We start from the raw sequence: 23,496 nt of genomic DNA, 5'->3' as shown, positions 1-23,496 counted from the left end.
CCCTGCAGGTGGAGAGCCGGGGGCTCAAACCAGGATCCTTACGCCGGTCCTTGTGCTTTGCGCCATGTGCGCTTAACCGCCTGCCTATTGTTGAATTCTAATTGGGTTTTTGCATGAGTCTCACCAACAGCCTCTGGATTTTCATCTAACTAGAAACTTAATATTAAAACGAACAGAAGGAAAAATAGCCAAATCTCATAAAAGCTAAAGCAACGAAAAAAAATAAAATTACTGGCAGGAGACCAGAAAGTTCATCAGTGATAGGGTATGAGATCATATGACAATAAAGTCTTTCCTTTTTTTTTTTTTTTTTTTTTTCTTCTCCTTATTGGATGGGACAGAGAAATTGAAAGGGGAGGGAGAGATAAAGAAGGTGAAAGAAAGAAAGACACATGTAGACCTGCTTCACCACTTGTGGAGCTCTTCCCCCTCTGCAGGTGAACAGTGGGGGCTTAAACCCTGGTCCTTGCACATGGCAACATGTGCACTCAACTGTTGTACCACTAGTGGCCTGCTCAGTCTTACTATTATTATTCTTTTTAAATTAGAGATCAGGGTCTCTTGAGATAGCATAGTGACTATACAAAAGGCTTCCATGCCTGAGGATCTGAAGTCTCCAGTTCAATGCGCCACCATAAATCAGAGCTAAACAGTGTTCTGGTGTTTTTTGTTTGTTTGTTTTTGTTTTGTTTTTATTTTGTCAACAAAATTAAGATCAATTTCTCATGAGTTTTTGAGGACATCCTTTTGTCTGTGTGTCTATATATGTATATTTGCAATATATGTAGAGATAAACATATATACTCCATATATATTTACATATATGTATTGTATGAAAGCTCACTACTAAGTAAGATAAGTAAAAAGAATCAGCAATTATCAGGAGAAATAGCACAGAGGTTGTGTAGAGGATTTGAATGCAAGAGGTCCCAGGTTCAGACTTTGGTATCACCAGTAGTGATGCTCTGATAAAACGACAAAACAATGATGTGGCTTTCAGGGATTAACTTCTTGGGCTGATCAAAGCTTATCTGGATGATGTGCTTGCTTTACCATACCTGTGATCAAGGTTCAAGCCAGGCCCCCTGCCACAGTGGAGGAAGCTTCAGTGCTGTGGTGTACTCAACCACTTCTGTCTCTATCTGAAAGAAAAAAAAAAAAAGTCTGCCCTGAGCAGTAAAGTCCTATGAAAAAGAATTAGCTGCTTATGGGCTGAGGAGAAACTCAGTGTGTTAGAGCATCAGGCTTGTATGTCCAAAGTCCCAGAGGCCCCAAGTTCAATCCCCTTCCACCACCTTATGCCAGTCTTGAACAGCAGTCTAACCTCTTTCTACCTTCATAATAAATAGATCTTAAAAAAAGAAAAAAAAAAAAGAATGAACTATTTAATTGAAAAATAAATTATCAGCATTGTGGATAATTTATTGTTTTTATTTTATTATTATTTTTTAATTTTTTGTATTATCTTCATTTATTGGATAGAGATAGCCAGAAATTGAAAGGGTAGGGGAAGGTAGGGAGAGAGACAGAGAGACATCTGCAACACTGCTTCACCATTTGCAAAGCTTTCCCTATGCATGTGGGGACTGGGGGCTTGAACTTGGGTCCTTGCACACTGTAACATGTGCACTCAGCCAGGTGTGCCACCACCTGGCTTCTGGATAATTTATTTAACTCATTGATAATGAGTAACAGCACAGATGTTGGAATGTCACTGGCACCTTCTTTTGCTGGTGGAGTAGGGGGTGGTCTTGGTGTGTTGCAACTCTTCAGCCTGGTTAGGAACTGCTGAATAAGGATGTTTTTATATAGCCAAGGAAAAGAAGAATCCTGTGGATACCAGAGGGAGTGGGAAGCAGCTATTAAGCAGTTTTGGGGTGATGAAATATCTCTATCCACTAGAGGAGGTGGTTGTACACCACTGAGAATGTATTAAGTGCCATTGAATTCTTTGATAAAAAGGCTTATTTTATTTTGTCTTATTTTACCAGAGCACTGTTCAGCTCTGGCTTTTGGTGGTGCAGGGGCTTGAACCTGGGACTTTGGAGCCTCAGACATGAGAGTCTGTTTGCATAACCATTATGCTAACTACCCTCCACCCAAAAGGATTATTTTATAGTATATAAACTTCATTTCAGTGAGCCTCCCACCCCCAACCCCCCCCCAGAAAAAAATTACATGAGCATTATCTTTATGTACTGCTAGACAAACAAGGTTTTTTTTTTTTTTTTGCCACTGGGGTTATCACTGGGTCTCTGGGTCTGCAATAAGACTCAACATCACTCTTGCTGTTCTATTTTTTGGTCCGTGATAGAAGGTAAGAGAGAGAAGGGTTCTGCTGCTCATGAAGCTTCCCCCCTGCAGGTGGGGACTAGGAACTGGAACCAGGGAACATCTTCATGTACAGGTAACATGTACATTCTACCAGGTATGCCACCACCTGGCCCCCATTGTTGCAATTTTCACTCCCTTCTGAATATTATATTTTCCCTGAAGACTTAAAATAAGATTATTTTGTTGGTTACAAGATAATCTTATCAGTGGGACCTTTTTGATGATACTTAGCAATATTTCTCCATAATCCTTTATGATTGTGCATGGCCTCAGGAGGCAGCAGAAGGCATACACTCCTTGGAGACTGAACACGCGGATTTGAAGACCCAGACTGGTCCTGGGTTGAGAATAGGTGTTTTTTTTTTTTTTTTTAATTTTTATTTATAAAAAGGAAACACTGTTAATACAGGTGGTACAAAGCGCAAGGACTGGCGTAAGGATCCTGGATCCTGGATCTTTATGCCAGTCCTTGAGCCTCACGCCATGTGCACTTAACCCAATGCGCTACCACCCGACCCCTTGCTTTAAAGTCCACATGTGAGTGACAGCATCCTCACTCATCTTTCTCCTGTCTTATTTCACTTAGCACAATCATTCATCCTCAACTGCAATCATTTTTTTTCCCCAAAACCTATTATTTTGGTGTAAAAAACTTTTAAGTCATTGATATTTCCATGTGTTTTCAGCATTTTTTTTTCTGTTTTCCTGTCCTTTTCCAAAACACTTCTTTACTTATTTATGAGAAAGGAAAGAGAATGAACCAGACCACTCTGGTACATGTTACTGTAATCTTTTAAAGTCACTTTTTTAAAGCTACCTTTTAAATTTACATATGACCAATTCAAAAATGAGCTAAGAGGGTCAAAAGAGCTTTGGGTATGTTCACTTGTTCTTATTAAGTGCTAGGAACTGGTTAATGTTTTGTGAGTTTCAAAGAAAGGACAAATCGGCTTAAATAAGAGTCAAACAGCAACTGTAGTTGGTCAAACATCCAAACAAGAGGTTATAGTTGAGACTGGGCTTGGGGAACTGTTGGGACTATTTGTAAGCTTGATAGAGCTTAGGGAGAACTACCCCCATCCTTGGATGGAGGTCTGAGAAGATACCCTCTTGGTAAGTCTCTCTCAACTGAGGTGAGCAAAGGGGAGAAGCTCAGACTTAGTTCTTTCCTTCTTGACTCTCAGGCCCACAGAAACCCCAATACTTCCCTCCATTAACTGCAGGCCACATGGCCGCCTACTTTTCTTCTAGCGTTTGCCCTTCTTCCGTAGCCAATCAACAGCGTCAGGTTGAGCCTGATGTAAAGTTTCGAGACCTCCTTTGAATCTGGAGAGGTGGCAGTCGTTGACTATGTGGGTCATAGTCTGTCTGTAGCTGCAGGGGCAGTTCGGGTCGTCTCTGGCCCCCCAGCGATGGAACACAGCGGCGCACCGGCCATGGCCTGTTCGATAGCGATTGAGGAGGGCCCAATCATAACGTGCTAGGTCAAAGCCGGGTTGACGCTTGCAGGGGTCTGTGATGAGGTGTTTGTTCTTTACCTCAGCTGACTGCCAACTCTGTTTCCAAGAGACTGGAACAGAGAAGTTCAGTGTAGGCATAGGGGACCAGATTGGATGACGAGACCTCAAGCGTTGGACAGGGTGGGCGAAGATATCCGAGTATATGGGCAGGTCCGGTCGAGCGTAGACGTGGGAAATGAACTTAGATGATGCCGCATCCCGACGAATATCTGGCGGGGCGATGTTGCTAAGAACTGGCAGCCATGGAACCGGGGTGGAACAGATGGTTCCAGAAATTATTATTGGGATGCATTGGATCGACCTTCCCATGGTGCATCTCGTGAGTACCCATTCATTGGGGAAACTGACTATCATTCCTAGCCGACTGAATCCACATGGATCCCAGTCACTTTCAAAGCCAGCAACAAGCAGCTCCTGACAGCTTTCAAGCTGTTGGTCCTGCTCTTCGAGTCCTCCAACTTAATGTTGAGGGGCTGTCCTTTGCTAAACGCGTTCTTATTGGTCAATTGGCGATACAGCATCAGGCAGATGTTATCTGCCTACAAGAAACACATATAGCAGTCGATGAAGCTGCTCGATTAGCAGCCTACTCTAAGATTCACTTACTCAAAGTTCACAGAGGAGAACACACCTTATCACACACTCCTAGCAGTGCCCTTTGATGTCCTTAATTTGCTTATCTTCTATCTTGCCTTAAGTGGTTCAACCCCTCTCCTCCCCTCAAAAGCCTTTGGGTAATAAATGCCTGCATCGGGAGACTAATTATCTTGACCTTTATGTATCTGCATCAATTTTTGTCATACCAACCCCCTACCATAGGGGCAAGCCGACCTTTAAGAAACCTGTCATTTCTGACAAATTTGAATAATGTTCTTTGTTTGGTTTTCTACTTAAACCTTGCCCACCTGCTAATAAAAGAGACCTGAGACTTGAGATCTGAGGTCTGAGCACGCTGCAGGTCTCCCTGGTGTCTTTTACTTTGTGCGGTCCCCTGTCGCGAGCGAGTTACCTTTCCCCTGGAGATCACCCTACCAGAGACCCTGACAGGGAACTGTATGTCCAGTAAGCAGACAGGCCACAGCAAGCTGTAACAGACTTGAGTTATCTTAAGATGAATAAACTAAACTATTCCTTTGGTTTTGAACACAGGAGTTATCCTCACAAACATTCCTTAAATTTTCTAGAAGAATGTTGGGGGGGCGGTAACTATAGAATAACTACCCTGAAGTGCCAGGGCTGGCAAACGAAACCAGTCAGGGAGATTTATAAATCCTTAATAATCACTAATGCTTAAGCTGCATCTTAGCCCGAGACAAAAGAATTTTTTTGCAAAAACAATTCAGAGTCAAGCCTAACTGTAGCTATTGGTTTTGTGTTGTTCTTTAGGCACCTTACCTCTCAGCAAGAGGACAATCCAGCAGACAAGAGACAGTTCACCAGATTGGGGGGCTGAGGGGAGGGGTATGCTGCGTAACACACCTAAATGCTTCAACACTAAGAGGAAGCTCTAGTGCTGTGACATTTCTATCAGAATCAAAAGGTCAAACCGGGAGCAATAATATCCAGCGTGAAGGCCACTAAAACCCAATGACTACTTCCTTTTGCTGTTGTGAAAACAATACTTATCAGTTGGGAATCATGAGGTTGGTGGTGCAGTCAACTGAGTGCACACATTACCATGAGCAAGGACCACAGTTCAGTTCAAGCCAATGCCCCCCACCTGCAAGGGGGAAGCTTCATGAGCAGTGAAGCAATGCTACAGTTAATCTATCTACCTATCTATCTCCACCTCCCTTCTCAATGTCTCATTATGCTATCCAGTAAAAAAATAACCTTAATAAAAAAAAAAAAAAGAGCTTGACTGCTAGAGCATCAGACCTTTTACGCCTGAAGTTCCTAGATGGATCCCTGGCACTACATGTACTGGAGTGTTCTTTCTTTCTGAAGGAAAGAACTCTCTCTCCTTCATATGTAACAAACAAAATAAATATTGGGCTGTTGCAAAACTTATGATCTATTTTTCTTTTCCTTTTTTTTTTAATGATTTATTTATTCATGAGATAGAAGATAAAAGAGAAAGAACCAGACATCACTCTAGTTCTGCTGGGAATTGAACTCAGAAACTCGTGCTTGAGAGTCCAATGCTTTATCTACTACACCACCTCCCGGACCACTTTTCTATGCAAAAAATACATCTTAACTTTTTCAGAAACCCAATTTTTACAAGGAAAAAAAAAGAAAGGAAGGAAGAAAGAGGGAAAATGGCCACTGGGAGTGGTAGATTTGTCATGCAGGCACCAAGCCCCAGCTATAACCCTGGTGGCAATTTAAAAAGTTTCTTAAATATCAGCTCTTATTATTTAATACCTGGTATGTAAGGCACTGGTATGTTTTCCACAGAAGGGGTTTTATTTAATCCTTTTGAAATAGGTATCATAATCCACATTTCATAACAGGAGAAATACCGAGGGCCGGGTGGTAGCGCACCTGGTTGAGCACACGTGTTACAATGTGCAAGGACCTGGGTTCGAGCCCCCAGTCCCCACCTGCAGGGGGAAAGCTTCACGAGTGGTGAAGAAGTGCTGCAGTGTCTCTCTGTCTCTCACTCTCTCTATCCCTCCCTTCCCTCTTGACTTCTGTCTATATTCAATCAATCAATAAAGATTAAAAAAAAAAGTATTAAAAAAAAAACAGGAGAAATACCATCTCAGAGATCAAGGAAAAGGAATTTTGCAGAGTCACACAGTTACCATGAACTCAAAGTAAGTTCTCTCTATGCACTTCAAAGTCAAAAGCTTTTTTTTTTTTCCTCCAGGGTTATTGTTGGGCTCAGTGCCTGCACCATGAATCCACTGCTCCTGGAGGCCATTTTCCCCTCTTTTTGTTGCCCTTGTTGTAACCTCACTGTGGTCACTACCATTGCCATTGTTGATGTTGTTCTTTGTTGAATAGGACAGAGAGAAATGGAGAGAGGAGGGGAAGACAGAGAGGGGGAGAGAAAGATAGACACCTGCAGACCTGCTTCATAACCTGTGAAGCAACTCCCCTGCAGGTGGGGAGCCGTGGGCTTGAACGGGGATCCTTAAGCTGGTCTGGTCCCTGCGCTTTGCGCCACAGGCGCCTAACCCACTGTGCCACCGCCCGACCCCCAGTCAAAAGCTATTTTAAAGGCTGTTTAAAGATATGTGTTCAGGGGGCAGAATGTAGCTCAGTGGACGAATGCATATTTTGCATATATGAGACCCTGGAGTGAATCTCCACTGCCTCTCCTTAATATAAATAGGTACAAAGAGATTCATGGATATGTTTTAGGTATATAGATGTGAGGTTGGTGCATAAGGGACTCTACACATTGAAAATAATGTAAGACTTTACTGCAGGAGTTAAACAAAACTTCCTTTTCTAGATTTTTTTATTACCTTTATTTGTTTATTGGATAGAGACAGCCAGAAATTGAGAGGGCAGAGGGGGAGAGGGAGAGAGACACCTGCAGTCCTGCTTCACCATTTGTGAAACTTTCCCCCTGCAGGTGGAGACTGGAGTTCCAACCTGGGTTCTTGCACATTGTAACAAGTGCACTCAACCAGGTGTGCCACCACCTTCTCCCCCACCCCCTTTTTAAGTGCTTCTTTAGTGGCAATATCTACACAAATTTACATTTTCAAGAAATTACCAACAGGGTGAGAACAGGACTTGCAGTGCCTAAGGTCTCAGGTTTGATTTCCAGAACATGTACATAGCAGTGCTCTCTGACTTTTTCCTCTCCTCTCTCTGCTCCACGTGAAACTCTATCATGTGTAATAAATGATTTTCCCCCAGGGTTATCGCTAGGGCTTGGTGCTCACACTGGAGCCCATTTTTTTCCCATTTTATTGGATAGGACAGAGAGAGATAGACACCTGCAGACCTGCTTCACCGTTTATGAAACACACACACACCCCACACACACCCCCGCTGCAGGTTGGGAACCAGGGGCTAGAACCAGGATCCTTGTGCGGGTCCTTGCGCTTTGTACTATGTACACTTAACCCGGTGTGCCACCACTCGGCCCCATAAATAAATCTTAAAAAGTAAAAGATCCACTTACAAAGCTTTCCCCCTGCAGGTGGGGACTGAGGACTCGAACTCAGGTTCAACCAAGTGCACTACCACCCAGTCGCAAAAGTGAAAATTTCAAAGGTTTCCCAAACACTTGTGATAGAATCGAGTTTCATATGCTCTCCACTACATTGTCTACATTTACCGATTTCTCATCACCTTTATACCGGTGCAAAGAGAGGTGATTAAATAGTCATAGCTGCTGGAAATTCTTAAAGCACCCTCAAGCTTGGGGTATGTTATTTCAAATCACTTGCATTCTCTTTTCAATCTGTAGTGTTAAGTCTATAATCAGTCTCTAAACTTCAGTGCGCTCGACCCTGACGAGTTTCTTCACGCTTTTCCGATTTCACCTTCTTTTCAGAGGTTCAGATGAAAACTGAGCTCATCACAGACTTATAAAGCCCAAAACTTAAGAGGAATCTCAGACCTCACCTCTCTTTTTTCATGAATTAACTAAGCCCAGGGACACGAAACATGGCAATGGCACAACCAGGACCATAATTCAAGCCTTTCAACCTGTCTCACTACAGGGAGAGGGAGAACTAAACACCTAGTACTGCAAGGCGAATCCCCACGCTGTGGAGCAACTCCTGAACGCAGCTGGCATGCAGACTGTTGCAAGGGCTTTGCGGGAAAATCACATCATCTAGACAGACTTTGCTAGAGCCCACAGCGATGTGAATTTTCTCATGTGTCCCAGGAGCGAGCCACAGCACGGCATGTCCCGCCGTGGGGAGAGAGGAGGCTGCGGGGAGAGGGACACACGGAGCGGGACCTCAGAGATGCGGGGACAGCCGTCAGCCCGCGGGGAGCAAGGCCCAGCCCGGAGCCCCGTGCCCCGCCAGCCCGGCCTCAGCCACCGCACCAGGCGTCCCATGGCCACTGCTTCCGGGACCTCCTCGGAAGACCAGCCCGGAGCGGACTGCGCTACCGCAACTAGTGGTCAGACACTTACCCCGCAGCACAAAAGCCAGTACTTGCTCCAGCGCCGGCTTTACAGCAACCACTGCCCACAGCCAGGAGGAGCGGTAAAAAGAACCGGCGAGCGCTGGGGTGTCCTGGGGCATGCGCATAGCCCCGCCTCGCGTGAGCCCACCCCCAGCCTTGCTTCTTATTGGTCGTCTGTGACCGAGGTCACGCCCACTAGCGCACGTACCGCCCGCGGAGGGCGGGGCTCGAGCTCTCAGGCCGCCCATGTCAGGAGTGCGGAGGGGGGGGGGTGATGTCACTCATTCACTGCCTCCGTCTGCACTTAGAGGAAAGAGGAATTTCAACCGTTGTGCCACAGCGGCCAAGAACCCTATTTTACCTGGCCACGTGAACCTCCAAATGCAGAAGAAAGTAAACCGACTCCTTTTTTTCTTTTTTAATCCCGACTTTTTAGCTTGAAAATTAAGAACTGGAGAGTGGAAAGAGTGCAAGTTGCCATGAATGAACTGGGCACCCTTCGCTATAAATACTAACATTTCACAGCATCTGCTTTTCTCCATCCTGGTTTTCCCTCAGAGTCTTTGGACAATTGCAAGTGACACTGTTTCTTATTATTATGTACAAGAAATTTAATACCATTCCAGTCGTATCATTCAATATGGTCTCCAGATTTGGATTTATTTGTCCCCAAAGGTCTTGAAAACACACTTTTTAAAAATTGGGGTAATTAGTGGTTTACAGTCGACAGTAAAACACAGTAATTAGTTCATGTGTAACATTTCTCAATTTTCTGCATAACATTCTAACCCTCCCACTTAGGACGTCCTCCTCCACCATCACACACCAGAACCTGGACCCCCTCCACCCCCACCCCCACCTCCCCACCCCTGAGTCCTTTTCTTTGGTGCAACACTCCAAACCCAGTCCAAATTCTGCTTTGTGTTTTCCCTTCTGTTCTTATATTTTAACTTCTGTCTATGAGTGAGATCATAATCATATTCATCCTTTTCTCACATACTTTCTGGGACCTGGCAGTTGCACACCCTGCACCCAGATGATTGCACTTGATACCACGCTCAAGGACCTGGGTTCAAGCCCCTGGGACCCATCTGCAGGGGGAAGCTTCACAGCCTTAAAGCAGTGCTTCAGGAGATGTGCTTCTCCCGCCCCATATATACATATACATATATTTCTCTTTCCCTCCCTCTTCTTCTCCCCTCTCAATTTCTCTCTATCCTAATAAAAAAACCAAAGAAAAAGAAAAACATACAAACAAAAGCCATGAGGACCTGTGGATCCATCTTGTAGGCACTGAGTCCCAGTGATAACCCTGATGGCACTTTTTTTTTCTTTCCAATTCCAGGTCTACTGAAGATTCAGGGCCTACTCAAAATTCACCCATTGTTTTTGATTTTGTGAACTCCTGTATAAATTCCATTAGTTTTCTACATTAGTCCTGGTCACTATTTTATTTTTTATTATATCTATTTATTGGATAGAAACAGCCAGAAATCAAAAGGGAAGGGGATGATAGACAGGGAAAGAGACAGAGACACCTTCAATACTGCTTCACCACTCTCAAAGTTTTCCCCCTGCAGGTGGGGACTGGGGGCTTGAACCCCAGTCCTTGCACACTGTAACATGTGCGTTCAACCAGGTACACCACCACCGAGCCCCATAGTCACTATTTTAAAATAAAATGCCCTAAATCCCAGGAGTTAGCGCAGCGGATAATATGTTGGACTCTCTAACATGAGGTCCTGAGTTCAATCCCCAGCATCATATGTGCCAGAATAATGCTCTGGCTCTCTCACTCATTAATAAACAGATGAAAAAATAAATCTTTCATAATCTGGATATATTTGAAAAGTCCAGACCAGTTGTCTTGTAGATTGTAACAGTGCTGGATTTATCAGATTGTTTCCTCTGATTAAAGTCATGGTAAACTTTGTACTTCCCAAGGGAAGGCATAGTTTTATTCATTTATCTACATTTTGGAGTTTGACCACTTGGACAAAGTGGTATGGCAGATCTCTCCTCAAAGATGCTTCTCTCCCTCTGTATAATCATATCTGCAGCAAAAGACTGTGACCTGAGGAGTATTTTCACCCAGTGGGTATACCACACACTGATGAAGACAAGAGTAGGGGCAGGGGTAGATAGCATAATAGTTACGCAAAGAGACTCTCATGCCTGAGGCTTTGAAGTCCCAGGTTCAATCCCCTGTACCACCATAAGCCAAGACGAGTAGTACTCTGGTAATAAAATAAATAAATAAATAAATAAATAAATAAATAAATAAATAAAACTTAAAAAGAAAAAAAAAGACTTAGAGTAGTGGTTTTAAAGGGGTGACTTTCTATCAATAGTTGTTCTTTTCGTTTTTTTTTCTTCCAGGGTTATCACTGAGGCTTGGTGCCTGCACTAGGAATCCACCATTCCTGCAGCCATTCCCCACCCCCCATAGAACAGGGAGAAGTTGAAAGAGGAGGGGAAGATAGAGGAGGAGAGAGAATGATAGACACCTACAGACCTGCTTCACCACTTGTGAAGCGACCCCCCAACAGGTGGGGAGCCAGAGACTCAAACTGGGATCCTTGCACTTCCTACTATATGCACTTAACCCAGTGCACCACCACCCAGCCCCCTCTATCAATAGTTCTATCAGTCCTTCCAGCATTTATGAGCTGGCCATTCTGTCTGAAGAAGAGTAGCTCCATGCCGATACAATAGCTCACCTGAACAGTGTGCCTGCTTTGTCATTCACAGGACTCAGGTTCAAACCTGGCCTCTACCACAAAACAGAAAGTTCTAGTTCTATGGTGTCTTTCCCTCTCTACCTGTCTCTTGTCTCCCTCTTTCTATCTGGAAGAAAAAAAGTTGGTCTGAAATGGTGAAGTCACCAGAGACAACAAAAAAATTAATTTCTAAAAGAAGAGTACCTCATCTTCTTTGCTGTGTGGTGTGTGTGTGTGATTGCTGGACTTTACCACTCTGAGCTGACTTTTTCAAATCGGAAGAAAAAGAAACAGAAAGAGAGGAAAACACCACAGTACAAAGTTTCTCCCAGTGTGATAGGGGGCACATTTGAACTTGAGTCACACACATGGCAGAGTAGGTGCACTACCCAGATAAAGTCTACTGCTGGTCTACCCTGCTCTTTTTTCAATAACATTGTGGACTTCTGCATTATTTTTTCATCCCAATTCAACTCAGTTACTCTAGTAAAATGCCACTGTTCTGTTATTGCTCAGATTATTCAAATCTGCCTTGAGTGGTGGGGGTGCACCCAAGTGCACACACTACCAGATTTGTCAGTGGGGGCCCTTACATTTGCCTCTCTTACTCTTCCATATGTCCTGTCAACCTGAGGGCACTTCCTGACTACAATCTTGCCAACTCTCATTACATATGAGGATACCATTTTTTTCCCAGCTCCTTCAGTGGACAAAGTACACATGTGTATAGTCTGCCCTTGACTCAGATGTAGTTTTAAATTGTGAGTTCATGCTGACTCCTCCAATTCAAAATCTAGCATCCTAGGTTCATTCTACTTTCCTCTTTCATAGCCATTACCTCCCTGCTCTCACCAGCACTGGGGAAACAAGAAGAGAGAGCAACGGAGACACACCACAGAGCACTGCTTCCCTGCTTGTGAAACATCCCCCCTGCAGCTGCTTCTATGTTGTAACTAGGGGCTTAAAGCTGGGCCTTTGTGCATGGTAATCTTTGCACTCTACTGGGTGAGTCACCTCCCAGCACACAGACACACACACACACACACACACACCCTTCTTTTGCCACCAGGGTTATTGTTGGGGCTCAGTGCAAATATGGGAAATCCTCAGCTCTCAGAGGCCATTCTAAATTTTAATTTAATTTTATTTTCATGAGATAGAGATACAGAGAGAAAGATACAGAGAAACCAGAGCACTGTTCAGCTCTGGCTTATGGTGGTGCTGGGGATTGAAAATGGGACCTCAGAGTCTCAGGCATGAATAAATCTTTGCATAAGTATTATGCTGTTTCCCCAGCCCTCCAGGTTTTCTTTGTTTGCTTGTTTGTTTTTTTTTTATACTGGACAAACAAGAAATTAAAGGGAGGCGGTGGGGCTATCCAAAAAAATTTTTTTAAAAAATTTTTTAAATGGCTACAGGAGCAGTGGGTATAGTGCAGGCACCAAGCCCCAGCAATAATCCTGGAGAAAAGAAAAAAAAATTGAGAGAGGAAGGATGAGGGGGTGAGAGAGAGACCTGCAGCTCTGTTTTACCACTTGTGAAGGCCACCTGCAGGTGGGGAGCAAGTGCTTGAACCCAGACCTTGAGCATGGTACTGTGTGTGTTCAACTGACTACACCACCACCCAGACACTTCACTATTTTTTTTAATGTATAAGGAAGGCATTACCATGCACAAAGAACCAGGGGTTTAAACCTAAGTTCAAACGCTTAGTCTCCATATGTTGAGGGGAAGCTTCACAAGTACTAGAACAGTGCTGCAGGTCTCTTTCTCTCTCTCTCCCTTTCCCTCTCAATTTCTTTCTGTTTCTATCATTAATTAATTAATTAATTAATAGGAAAAATAGCAAACAGGAGCAGTGGACTTCGCTTGCAGGTAGCAAGCCTTAGTGATAATCCTGGTGGCAATTTAAAAAATGGATAAAGCATTTATATCATTTAAAATAAAACTTTTTTTTTTTTGGTCACTGAGACTTCATCGCTTTAGAATGGCTTTTACATAAAAAAAAGAGATAGTGGTTGCCCTCAACTTGGATCAACAATGGTAGAGAATGTTCCATCCTCTGAAGGGAGGATGGACAACATACTCTATGCTACACCTGAGGCAGATGGATCGATATTGGGGCATCTTGGAATGTTCCTACTCATGACCACAGAATTGAGCTCAGATCTATAGGGATGCAGAGGTCACATAGGCTCTTAAACTGAATATGGGCCCCAGATCACATCAAATCAATGAGGTTTATAGTCAACAATGTTTATACCCCTTTCCCATATTTGGAAGCTACTCTCTTCCCTGATGCAGCTTTCTGGTCCTTTTTCCAGCCATGACATCATCTCCCCAGACAATAACTTGGATCCACCTGCATATCAGATTTCAGGTTCAGGCAAAAAAAAAAAAAAAACTAGTATAGCCACAGGGCCTTTGGATTATAACTAAAGTATGCCTACTAACTATCTACAAAATGGAGGACCCCCCCAATTCTTCATCTCCACTATTACAGTCCATGATTGATCAACAATTTGTTTGGCTTTGTATGTTAACTCTCTTTTTCAGCCACCAGGTTCCAGATGCTACCATGATGCCAACCAGACTTCCCTGGACAGACAACCCCCACTAATGTGTCCTGGAGCTCCTGAACATGGGCGTTGACTGGTCGGTCCATACTCCCAGTCTGCCTCTCTCTTTCCCTAGTAGGGTGGGTCTCTGGGGAAGCTGAGCTCCAGGACACATTGGTGAGGTCTTCAATCCAGGGAAGCCTGGCTAGCATCCTGATGGCATCTGGAACCTGGTGACTAAAAAGAGAGTTAACATACAAAGCCTGCTTCATGAGGGGTGAAGCAGGTCTGCAGGTGTCTATCTTTCTCTCCCTCTATCTCTCCCTCTTAATTTCTCTCTGTCCTATCTAATTAAAAAGAATAATTTTTTTTTAAAAAAAGGAAAAAATGGCCACCAGGAGCAGTGGAGTCGAAGTGCCGGAACCAAACCCCTGTGATAGTGGTCTGGGATGTGTCTTAGTGGCTATAGCATTGAACTTACAAGCATGATTATCTGTTACTCCAGGGCTTTGACTGGGGAGGAAGGGCTTCCAGGTTCCCACACCCCAAAGGCCTCAAAGGATCCTCTTTCAAACTCACTCATAAGCACCTGGCAGACATCAGGCCCTTGTGACCACTGGCCAGGGTGGTGGTGTCCTGGGCAGCCTCCCAGGTTACCACTAGCTGCACACACACACACACACACACACACACACACACAGAGAGAGAGAGAGAGAGAGAGAATGAGAGAGAGGACAAGGAGGAGGCAGAATTTATTCTCCTACCATTCTGAAGGCTTCAAGTCCAAGGTCAGGATGCAGATAAGGCCAGTATTTCTCTGAAGGCTCTCAGAGAGACTCCTTCCCTGCCTCTGAGTTTCTAGCTGGCTATACTTGCTGTTATTTGGCATGCAACCACATAACTTCAACCCTTGCCTCTGCCACAGTGTTCTCTCTGTGTGTACTTCTCTGTGCTTGAACTGCTTGGACACCAGTCACCAGATTAGGGAGCCCCTTATCTAATGTGGCCTCATTTTACTATCTACAAAAATCCTCTTTATAAATAAGATCATGTTTGCACATGCCAGTTGATTAAGACTATAGTCTGTCTTGTTGGAAGTCACAATAACGGAGACCAGCAGAGAGTATAGGTTTGTTTTTGTTTTTTGCCTCTCCATAAAATGTGGTAACTACCCTAAAGAGAAAAATGAAATGGGGGGAGAGGGGATTCTAAGATTGAAGTCATTCTTTCTGTTACCTAATTTAACTTTTTGTCATCTATATTTATTGACTAGATACAGTGAGAAATCAAGAGAGTAAGGGGAAGTTATAGAGAAAGAGAGATATCTGCAGCCCTGCTTCACCATTTCTGAGGCTTTCCCCCTGTAGGGAGGGACCAGGGGCTCAAATCTGGGTCTTGGTGCACAGTAATGTGTGCACTCAACCAGGTGTGTCAACACCTGGCCCCTTGTTACCTAATTTAAAAGTGGCATCCTGGGACAGTGAAGTAGCTCACTTGGATAGTGTGGTGATTTGTCATGTACACAACTCAGGTTTAAGACGTCCAGCAATTTCTGCAGGGGAGTTGCTTCACAGGCAGTGAAGCAGGTCTGCAGGTGTCTATTGGGCTTCTCCTCCTCTCTCCATTTCTCTCTGTCCTATCCAACAATGACAACAACAATAATAACTATGACAATGAAACAATAATGGCAACAAAAGGGAATAAATAATTTAAAAATAGAAAATAAATAGGGGGAGCAAAAAAAAAACAAAACAAAAAAATAAATAAATGAAATATTTGTAAATGATAAAGGAATGGATGAAGGAAAAAGCCTAGCTCTGACATATAAAGTACCATGGATTGAACCCAGGAACTCAGGTATGTAACGTCCAGTGTCCAGAGCACTGAAGAGTGCTTCTATGATGTCTCTCTTTCCCTCTCCCTCTCCTTATCTCTCTCTGTTGAAGGAGATGCCATGGTGCCCAGGAAAGGCTTCCCACACTAAGAATGACCAATGTGATAGTTGTGATGCAGTCTGGGAGATGGTGCACTGGATAAAGCGTTGTATTCTCAAGCATGAAGTACCAAGTACATTCCTTGACAAGCACATGTACCAGAGTAATATCTTGTTCACTCTCTTATTAATAAGCAAATAAGATCTTCACTAAAATGGCAATAGTACTGAATTCTGAGAAATCTTTTTTGCAAGAATACTGCTTTTGGTAAGTGCTTTTCTTGGTAACATACTTTTTTGAGAGCATGTCCTGTCAAAGCCAGTAAGTGGTTGTAAAATATATGTAATTTGGGGGACCTTGTAGATAGCTTATCAGGTATTTAAAGTTCCTAGGCTGGCCTTGGCTGGGCTTTGGTGTTGTGTACTTGCCTATTCAGTAAAGAGGAAATACTGAATAGCGTGACCTTGTAACAGTGAATAGTAGCAGAAACAACTTCTTGAGACCCTCAAGAAAGCCTCCTGGCTGACAGGACAGATGTGTTGCAGCAGACTTCACTTAATACAGTCAAAACAATTCACACACCCGAACTCTCATGTACCTTCACTTTACAATTGGCAAGTGTAAAATCAACCACACTTATGGTGGAAAAGGACCTAAGTTGGGAGTGAATACGTTTTGCAGACACCTATCACGGGGAGATAAGAAATTGTTCCCAAGTATCAACAACTATACCATAAACCATTAAACCCCCTCCCATCATAAAATTATATGTATTAATTGCACACTGCAAACTAGAATCTCGAGTTTCTCAAACCTCTAGAGAAAATAATTTCTGTGTTTGTTACAAACAGACACTTCACATATAACACAAGCAGACTGTCTTACACTTTAAGGTTAGTACTAAAAATATAAGTACTCTGGGTTTCATTTAGCTCATCATTTCTATATTTAATGCTAAACCTTTTCAGGGTTATGTAATAGCATGATCATTCACCCCCCCCCCCATATCCCACGCACAACAGATTTAGCAGTTCAGGTTAACTGAGTAACTGTATGGTGAAAAAGACCAGAATATTGATGAGATTGTTTCTCTGGAGATCTCCGGGGACCTGAGAGTTGCGTTCCAGCTGTGTGTCTCCTTGTTTATAGAGAAAGTATGTCAGGCATGTAGGGGACAATCAGAGCAGGCAAAAATATATATATATAGGATAGTGCTACTTTGCCATGTACGCAAGCCAAGAAGGAAAAAAAAAATCACAACTAAAACAATAACTTGGTGGCAGAGCACAGGACTTGTATGCCTGATACTCCTGGTTCCATCCAAACACTACCATTAAGCAGTTCCTATTGAAAAAACCTGAAATATTTGGGGAGTCAGGCAGTAGCACAACGGGTTAAATGCACATAGTGCAAAGTGCAAGGACCGGCGTAAGGATCCCGGTTCGAGCCCCTGGCTCCCCACCTGCAGGGGGGTTGCTTCACAGGCAGTGAAGCAGGTCTGCAGGTGTCTATCTGTCTTCCCCTCCTCTCTCCATTTCTCTCTGTCCTATCCAACAACGACAACAATAGTAACTATGACAATGAAACAATAAGGGCAACAAAAGCGAATAAATAAATAAATATTTTTTAAAAATAAAATAAATAAATGAAATATTTGTAAATGATAATGGAATGGATGAAGGAAAAAGTCTAGCTCTGACATATATAGTACCATGGAGTGAACCCAGGAACTCAGATATGTAAGTCCTGCACTCTACAGCTGAGCCACCTCTCCAACCTCTAAATAAATAAACCTCAAAACAAAATTTTAAAATGAAAAGGAAAGGGAAGGAAATAGGGCAAATAAAATAGCTTCCCTGGATAATACACCTGCTTTGCCAGGCACATCTCTCAGGTCTGAGCCTGGGCCCCTGCTGCACTAGAGAAAGCTTTTGTGCTGTGGTACCTTTCCCTTTCTTCCTCTCTCTGTTTCTTGCTTTTCTTTTCTTTTTTAATATTTATTTATTTATTCCCTTTTGTTGCCCTTGTTGTTTTATTGTTGTAGTTACTGATGTTGTCATTGTTGGATAGGACAGAGAGAAATGGAGAGAGGAGGGGAAGACAGAGGGGGAGAGAAAGATAGACACCTGCAGACCTGCTTCACCACCTGTGAAACGACTACCTTACAGGTGGAGAGCTGGGGGCTTGAACTGGGATTCTTACACTGGTCCTTGAACTTTGCACCACCTGCGCTTAACCTGCTGTGCTATCACCCAACTCCCCTCTCTCTGTTTCTGTCCAAAAAAGTCAGTCTATAGTGGTGAAGGCTTGGTGGGGGGGGGAAGATAAGAATGAAAAGAAGGGAGTCGGGCGGTGGCGCAGTGGGTTAAGCGCCTGTGGCGCAAAGCGCAGGGACCAGACCAGCGTAAGGATCCCGGTTCGAGCCCCCGGCTCCCCACCTGCAGGGGAGTCGCTTCATGGGTGGTGAAGCAGGTCTGCAGGTGTCTATCTTTCTCTCCCCCTCTCTCTCTGTCTTCCCCTCCTCTCTCCATTTCTCTCTGTCCTATCCAACAGCAAATCAATGTCAACAATGGCAATAATAACCGCAACGAGGCTGCAACAACTAGGGCAACAAAAAGGGGGGGAAATGGCCTCCAGGAGCGGTGGATTCATGGTGCCGGCACCGAGCCCAGCAATAACCCCGGAGGAGGAAAAAAATAATAATAAAAAAAGAATGAAAAGAAAACCAAATTGGAGCTGTCTTTTTTTTTTAAGTCAATCATTTGACTAAATATTTTACTCTTTAACTTTCTGGGTGCTTTCTATAATGAGTGACTACGGAAAATATCTGAATTATGATTATTATCAGGAGCAACACTAAGGAGGATGGGCAGTGGCACACCTGAAAGAGTGTACATGTCACCATGTACAAGGATCTGGATTCAAGCCCCTTGTCCTCATCTGCAAGGGAGAAACGTCCTAAGCAGTGAAGCAGTGCTACAGGTGTCTCTCTTTCTCTGTCCTCTCTCTTACTCTCTCTCTCTCTCTCTCAATTTCTCTATGTCTAAAAAAAAAATGGCAGGACAGGCAGTAGCGCAGCAGGTTAAATGCACATGCTGTGAAGCACAAGGACCAGCATAAACATCCCAGTCTGAGCCCCCCAGCTCTTCACCTGTAGGGAAGTCCCTTCACAAGCGGTGAAGCAGATCTGCAGGTGTCTATCTTTCTCTCCCCATCTCTGACTTCCCATCCTCTCTCGATTTATCTCTGTCCTATCCAACAACAGTAATGGCAACAATACCAATAACAACAACAAGGGCAACAAAGTGGGAAACATGGCCTCCAGAAGCAGTGGATTCAAGCACCAAGTCACAGCAATAACCCTGGAGACAAAAAAAAAAGTGACAGTAAAAAGGCAAATTCAATTACCAGCAGATGGAAAATTTATTCACAAAAGTGAATTTGTCACACATGATTTGTTACACATGATATTGAGAGACACAAATATAAAAACTAACCAGGCAGCTCCCACTTAGTGAAGAGAAATCAGTCCCTAAGGTCCTCAGGAGAGATGGGGAGTTCAGTGCACTGGCCTATGGCTGCAGAGACACTAGAATGTTCATCATGGAATCAGGACCACAAGGCCAGGTCAGGGACTGTTTTGACCACAAAGAAGTTGAAAAGTTATACCACCTCATAAAGGCCAGTTTTCAGTTCTTGGAACTTGCCCTCAACCCAGACTGTCACACTCAAGTTGAGCTTCTGATAACAGGCTCCACAAGCTGGCATGAGAATACTGAGTGCTCCTATGACATTGCCATCCTGGCCATACACTAAAGGTCAGGCTAGTGGGAGAGGCCTGAGGCCGGCAGTGGTTATATTCAAGTGGTTGTGACAGGAGCCTGGCGGCTTAGGGATATGGCTTTTAACCCAGTTAAACTATAACCACAAAGACATTTTAACTCAACAACAAAACAATCTGATTAAAAAAGGGGGGGGCTGAGGGTTTGTATGGACACTTCTCTAAATACAAACAGTTGGTCAATAGGCTTGTAAAAAGATATTCACCACGGGGTTGGGGGATAGTGCAGCGGGTTAAGTGCACATGGAATAAAGCGCAAGGACGGGTGTAAGGATGCGGGTTCAATTCCCTGGCTCCCCACCTGCAGGGGGGGGTCACCTTATAAGTGGTGAAGCAGGTCTACAGGTGTCTATCTTTCTCTCCTCCTCTCTGTCTTCCCCATCTCTCTCCATTTCTCTCTGTCCTATCCAACAACAGCAGCAGCAGTAACAACAATAATAAACAAGGTCAACAAAAGGAAAGAAATAGCCTCCAGGTGCAGTGGATTCACAGTGCAAGCACTGAGCCCCAGCAATAACCCTGGAGGCAAAAAAAAAAAAAGATATTCACCATTTCTTTTTTTCTTTATTGGGGAATTAATGTTTTACATTCAACAGTAAATACAATAGTTTGTACATGCATAACATTCTCCAGTTTCCCATATAACAATACAACCCCCACTAGGTCCTCTGTCATCCTTCTTGGACCTGTATTCTCCCCACCCACCCACTCCCAACCATTTCTTATTATTAGGGAAGTTCAAATCAAAACCACAATAAGATGCTGCCTTGTACCTGTGAGAATGGCTACTATGAAGAAGAAAAGTTAGTAGGAGGGGATAGAGAGCATAACGGTTATGTAAAGACTCTCACGCCTAAAATTCCAAAGTCCCAGTTTCAATCCCCTGCACCACCATAAACCAGAGCTGATAAGTGTTCTGGTTAAAAAAAAAATGCTTATTAAGAACACTTACTATGACTTAATATACTTACATTTTAGGGATGACAAAATCAGCTCAGCTGGGTAGTAGATCTACTTTGCCATATTTGTGACCAAGGTTTGAGCTCCAGAGCACCTCCATCACTCAAGCATGTGTTCAAAAACAAATCTTTTGGGTCTGAATAATAACATTGCACAACTTAGTGAATTCACCAAATGCCAGTAAATCACTTTTTTAAATGCATCTCTGACAACTACCCAATGATTTCACTCATCCATGGAATCTAGAGAACTGAAACACGTGAACTTGCAAAAAACAAAACAAACAAAAAAACAGAAGCAAACTGTCTCTAAGACTCTGTGAGAACTATAGTGGTTATGAGGGTGAGGGAACAGAACTTTGGTCGTTGGTGAGTTGTGGAACCACACCCTGTAAGCTTACAATCCTGCAACCCACTGTTCATCACAAATAAAAAGTGGCTTGAAAAAAAACAATAATAAGTGGGCTAGGTGATGGCACACCCAGGTAGCACACATTCACCTAAGTGCAAGGGCCCACACAAGGATCTGGATTCAAGCCCCCCACACCTCACCTGCAGAGGAGACACTTCACAAGCCACAAAGCTGATCTGCAGGTGTCTATCTTTCTCTCTCCTTCTCTATCTCCCCCTCTTCTTTCAATTTCTCTCTGTACTATCAAATAAAAAAAAGTTAAAAGGAAAAAAATGGCCACACAGAGCAGTGGATTCATATTGTCAGCACCAAGGCCAAAATTAATTTAAAATAAAATGCATGGGGGTTCGGGCAGTAGCTCAGCAGGTTAAGTGCACATAGTGTGAAGTGCCAAGGACCAGCATAAGGATCCTGGTTCGAACCCCCAGCTCCCTAGCTGGGGGGTGGAGGGGTGGGTCGCTTTACAAGTGGTGAAGCAGGTCTACAGGTGTCTATCTTTCTCTCTCCTTCTCTGTCTTCCCCTCCTCGATGTTTCTCTGTCCTATCCAACAATAACAACAGCAATAATAGCAATAATAACAACAACAATGATAAACAAGGGCAACAAAAGGGAAAAAAATAGCCTCCTGGAGCAGTGGCTTTGTAGTACAGAAACAAAGCCCCAGTGATAACCCTGGAAGTTAAATAAAATAAAATAAAATAAAATGCATGCCTTTGGTATGTTTTTTTTTATTGGTGGAATATAGAACTACAAACCTCCAGAGAAAAGAAAATGTACTGTTTGTTGTTCTTTTATTATTATTGTTGTTGTTGCTGCTGCTGCTGCTGCTATTTTACCATTCGACTGCTCAGCTATGGCTTATGGTGGTACAGGGGATTAAACCTGGGACTTTGGAGCCTCAGGCATGGTAGTCTTTTTGCATAACTATTATTTTATCACCCTCTGTCCTGTTATTTTATTTTATTTTTTGCCTCCAGGGTTATCACTGGGGCTCGCTCGGTGCCTGCACTACTACTCCTGGTGGCCATTTTTTCAATTTTTGGATAGAACAGAGAGAAATCGAGAGAGGAGGGGAAGATAGACACCTGCAGACCTGCTTCACTGCTCTGAAGCGACTCCCCTGCAGGTGGGGAGCCAGGATCTTTGTGTGGGTCCTTTTGCTTAGTACTATGTGCACTTAACCCGGTGCACCATCATCCACCTCTACCTCTTTTATTTTTTTTAAAGGATTTATTTATTTATAATGGAGGAGGAGAGAGAAGAACAATGACAAGAGCATCACTCTGGCACATGAGATGCTAAGAATCGAACCTACAGCCTCATGCTTTTAGGTCAACACTCTAGTCACTGTACCACTTCCTGGGCTACCGCTTTGTTACTTTATTTATTCTAGTTTTCTGAATAGTCAATGCAGAAAACTTTAGGGATTTAACTCTTAAAAAAGAAAAACAAAGGCAAATAACTCTCCAAATAATAGCAATAACAATAATAGTGTAGAGCTAGGAATATAGAATAGCTGTGGTTTCCTAACTTCCACCGTAAAGCTTCAGAGGGCCAAGTGTTCTCTTCCCAGGGTACCAGGGAGCAGTGGCTCAGGATCCATACTCCCATTGCACAAACAGACCTAAGGAGCTACTGAGCTGGGCCAGTTGGAGGTCTGATGTGGTCTTGAGCAAGCCCTGGCATTCAAGTGGACACTGAAAGCTGGCCAACAAATGCTCTCAGGAGATATGACACAAGACTTCAGGGGAAAAAGCCTACTGGTAAAATCAGAAACAGAGGGGCCAGGTGGTGGTGCACATGGTAGAACACACATGTTACCCTATGCAAGGACCTGATTCAAATCCCCCAAGCCCATCTGCAGGGAGAAAGCCTCACAATAGGTGGAGCTGTGCTGCAGGTGTCTCTTCTCCCTCTATAGATCTCATTTTCTCTCCCTCTCTCTTGCCCTCTATCAAGAAAAAATCCAAGAGATCTCTGTACACCTATGTTTATAGAAGCATTATTTATAATAACACAAACTTGGGAGCAATGCAGATATTCAATGCCGGTGGTAAGAAGTGATTATATATATATATATATATATATATATATATATATATATGAAGTCAGGTGGTAGCACAGCAGGTTAAGTGCACATGGCACATGGCGCAGAGCACAAGGACCGG

At 43.5% G+C, this 23,496-nt stretch overlaps 1 protein-coding gene across 5 annotated transcripts in view; it reads right to left on the bottom strand.

The window, feature by feature from the left end:
- SLC25A30 (solute carrier family 25 member 30) overlaps nt 1-21,203 on the bottom strand; it is a 54,159-nt gene extending 32,956 nt beyond the window's left edge. For 2 of the 5 annotated variants that reach the window (XM_060194817.1, XM_060194814.1), the window contains exon 1: nt 14,946-14,964. Coding sequence is in view for 1 of the 5 variants with exons in the window: in XM_060194818.1 (XP_060050801.1) it covers nt 20,928-20,929 (2 nt within the window). In the remaining 4 variants the exon portion in view is untranslated. Of the gene's footprint in view, nt 1-8,910; nt 9,036-14,945; nt 14,965-20,927 lie in introns of those variants that run through there. The other 3 variants (XM_060194818.1, XM_060194815.1, XM_007521201.3) reach the window with 3 other exon arrangements.
- Nucleotides 21,204-23,496: the final 2,293 nt, after the last annotated feature.

Source organism: Erinaceus europaeus, chromosome 7 (assembly GCF_950295315.1).
Source record: "Erinaceus europaeus chromosome 7, mEriEur2.1, whole genome shotgun sequence".
In the NCBI taxonomy this organism is placed as follows: domain Eukaryota; kingdom Metazoa; phylum Chordata; class Mammalia; order Eulipotyphla; family Erinaceidae; genus Erinaceus; species Erinaceus europaeus.
The sequence above is the reverse complement of the archived record's forward strand: the minus strand, read 5'-3'. Positions and strand labels throughout refer to the sequence as shown.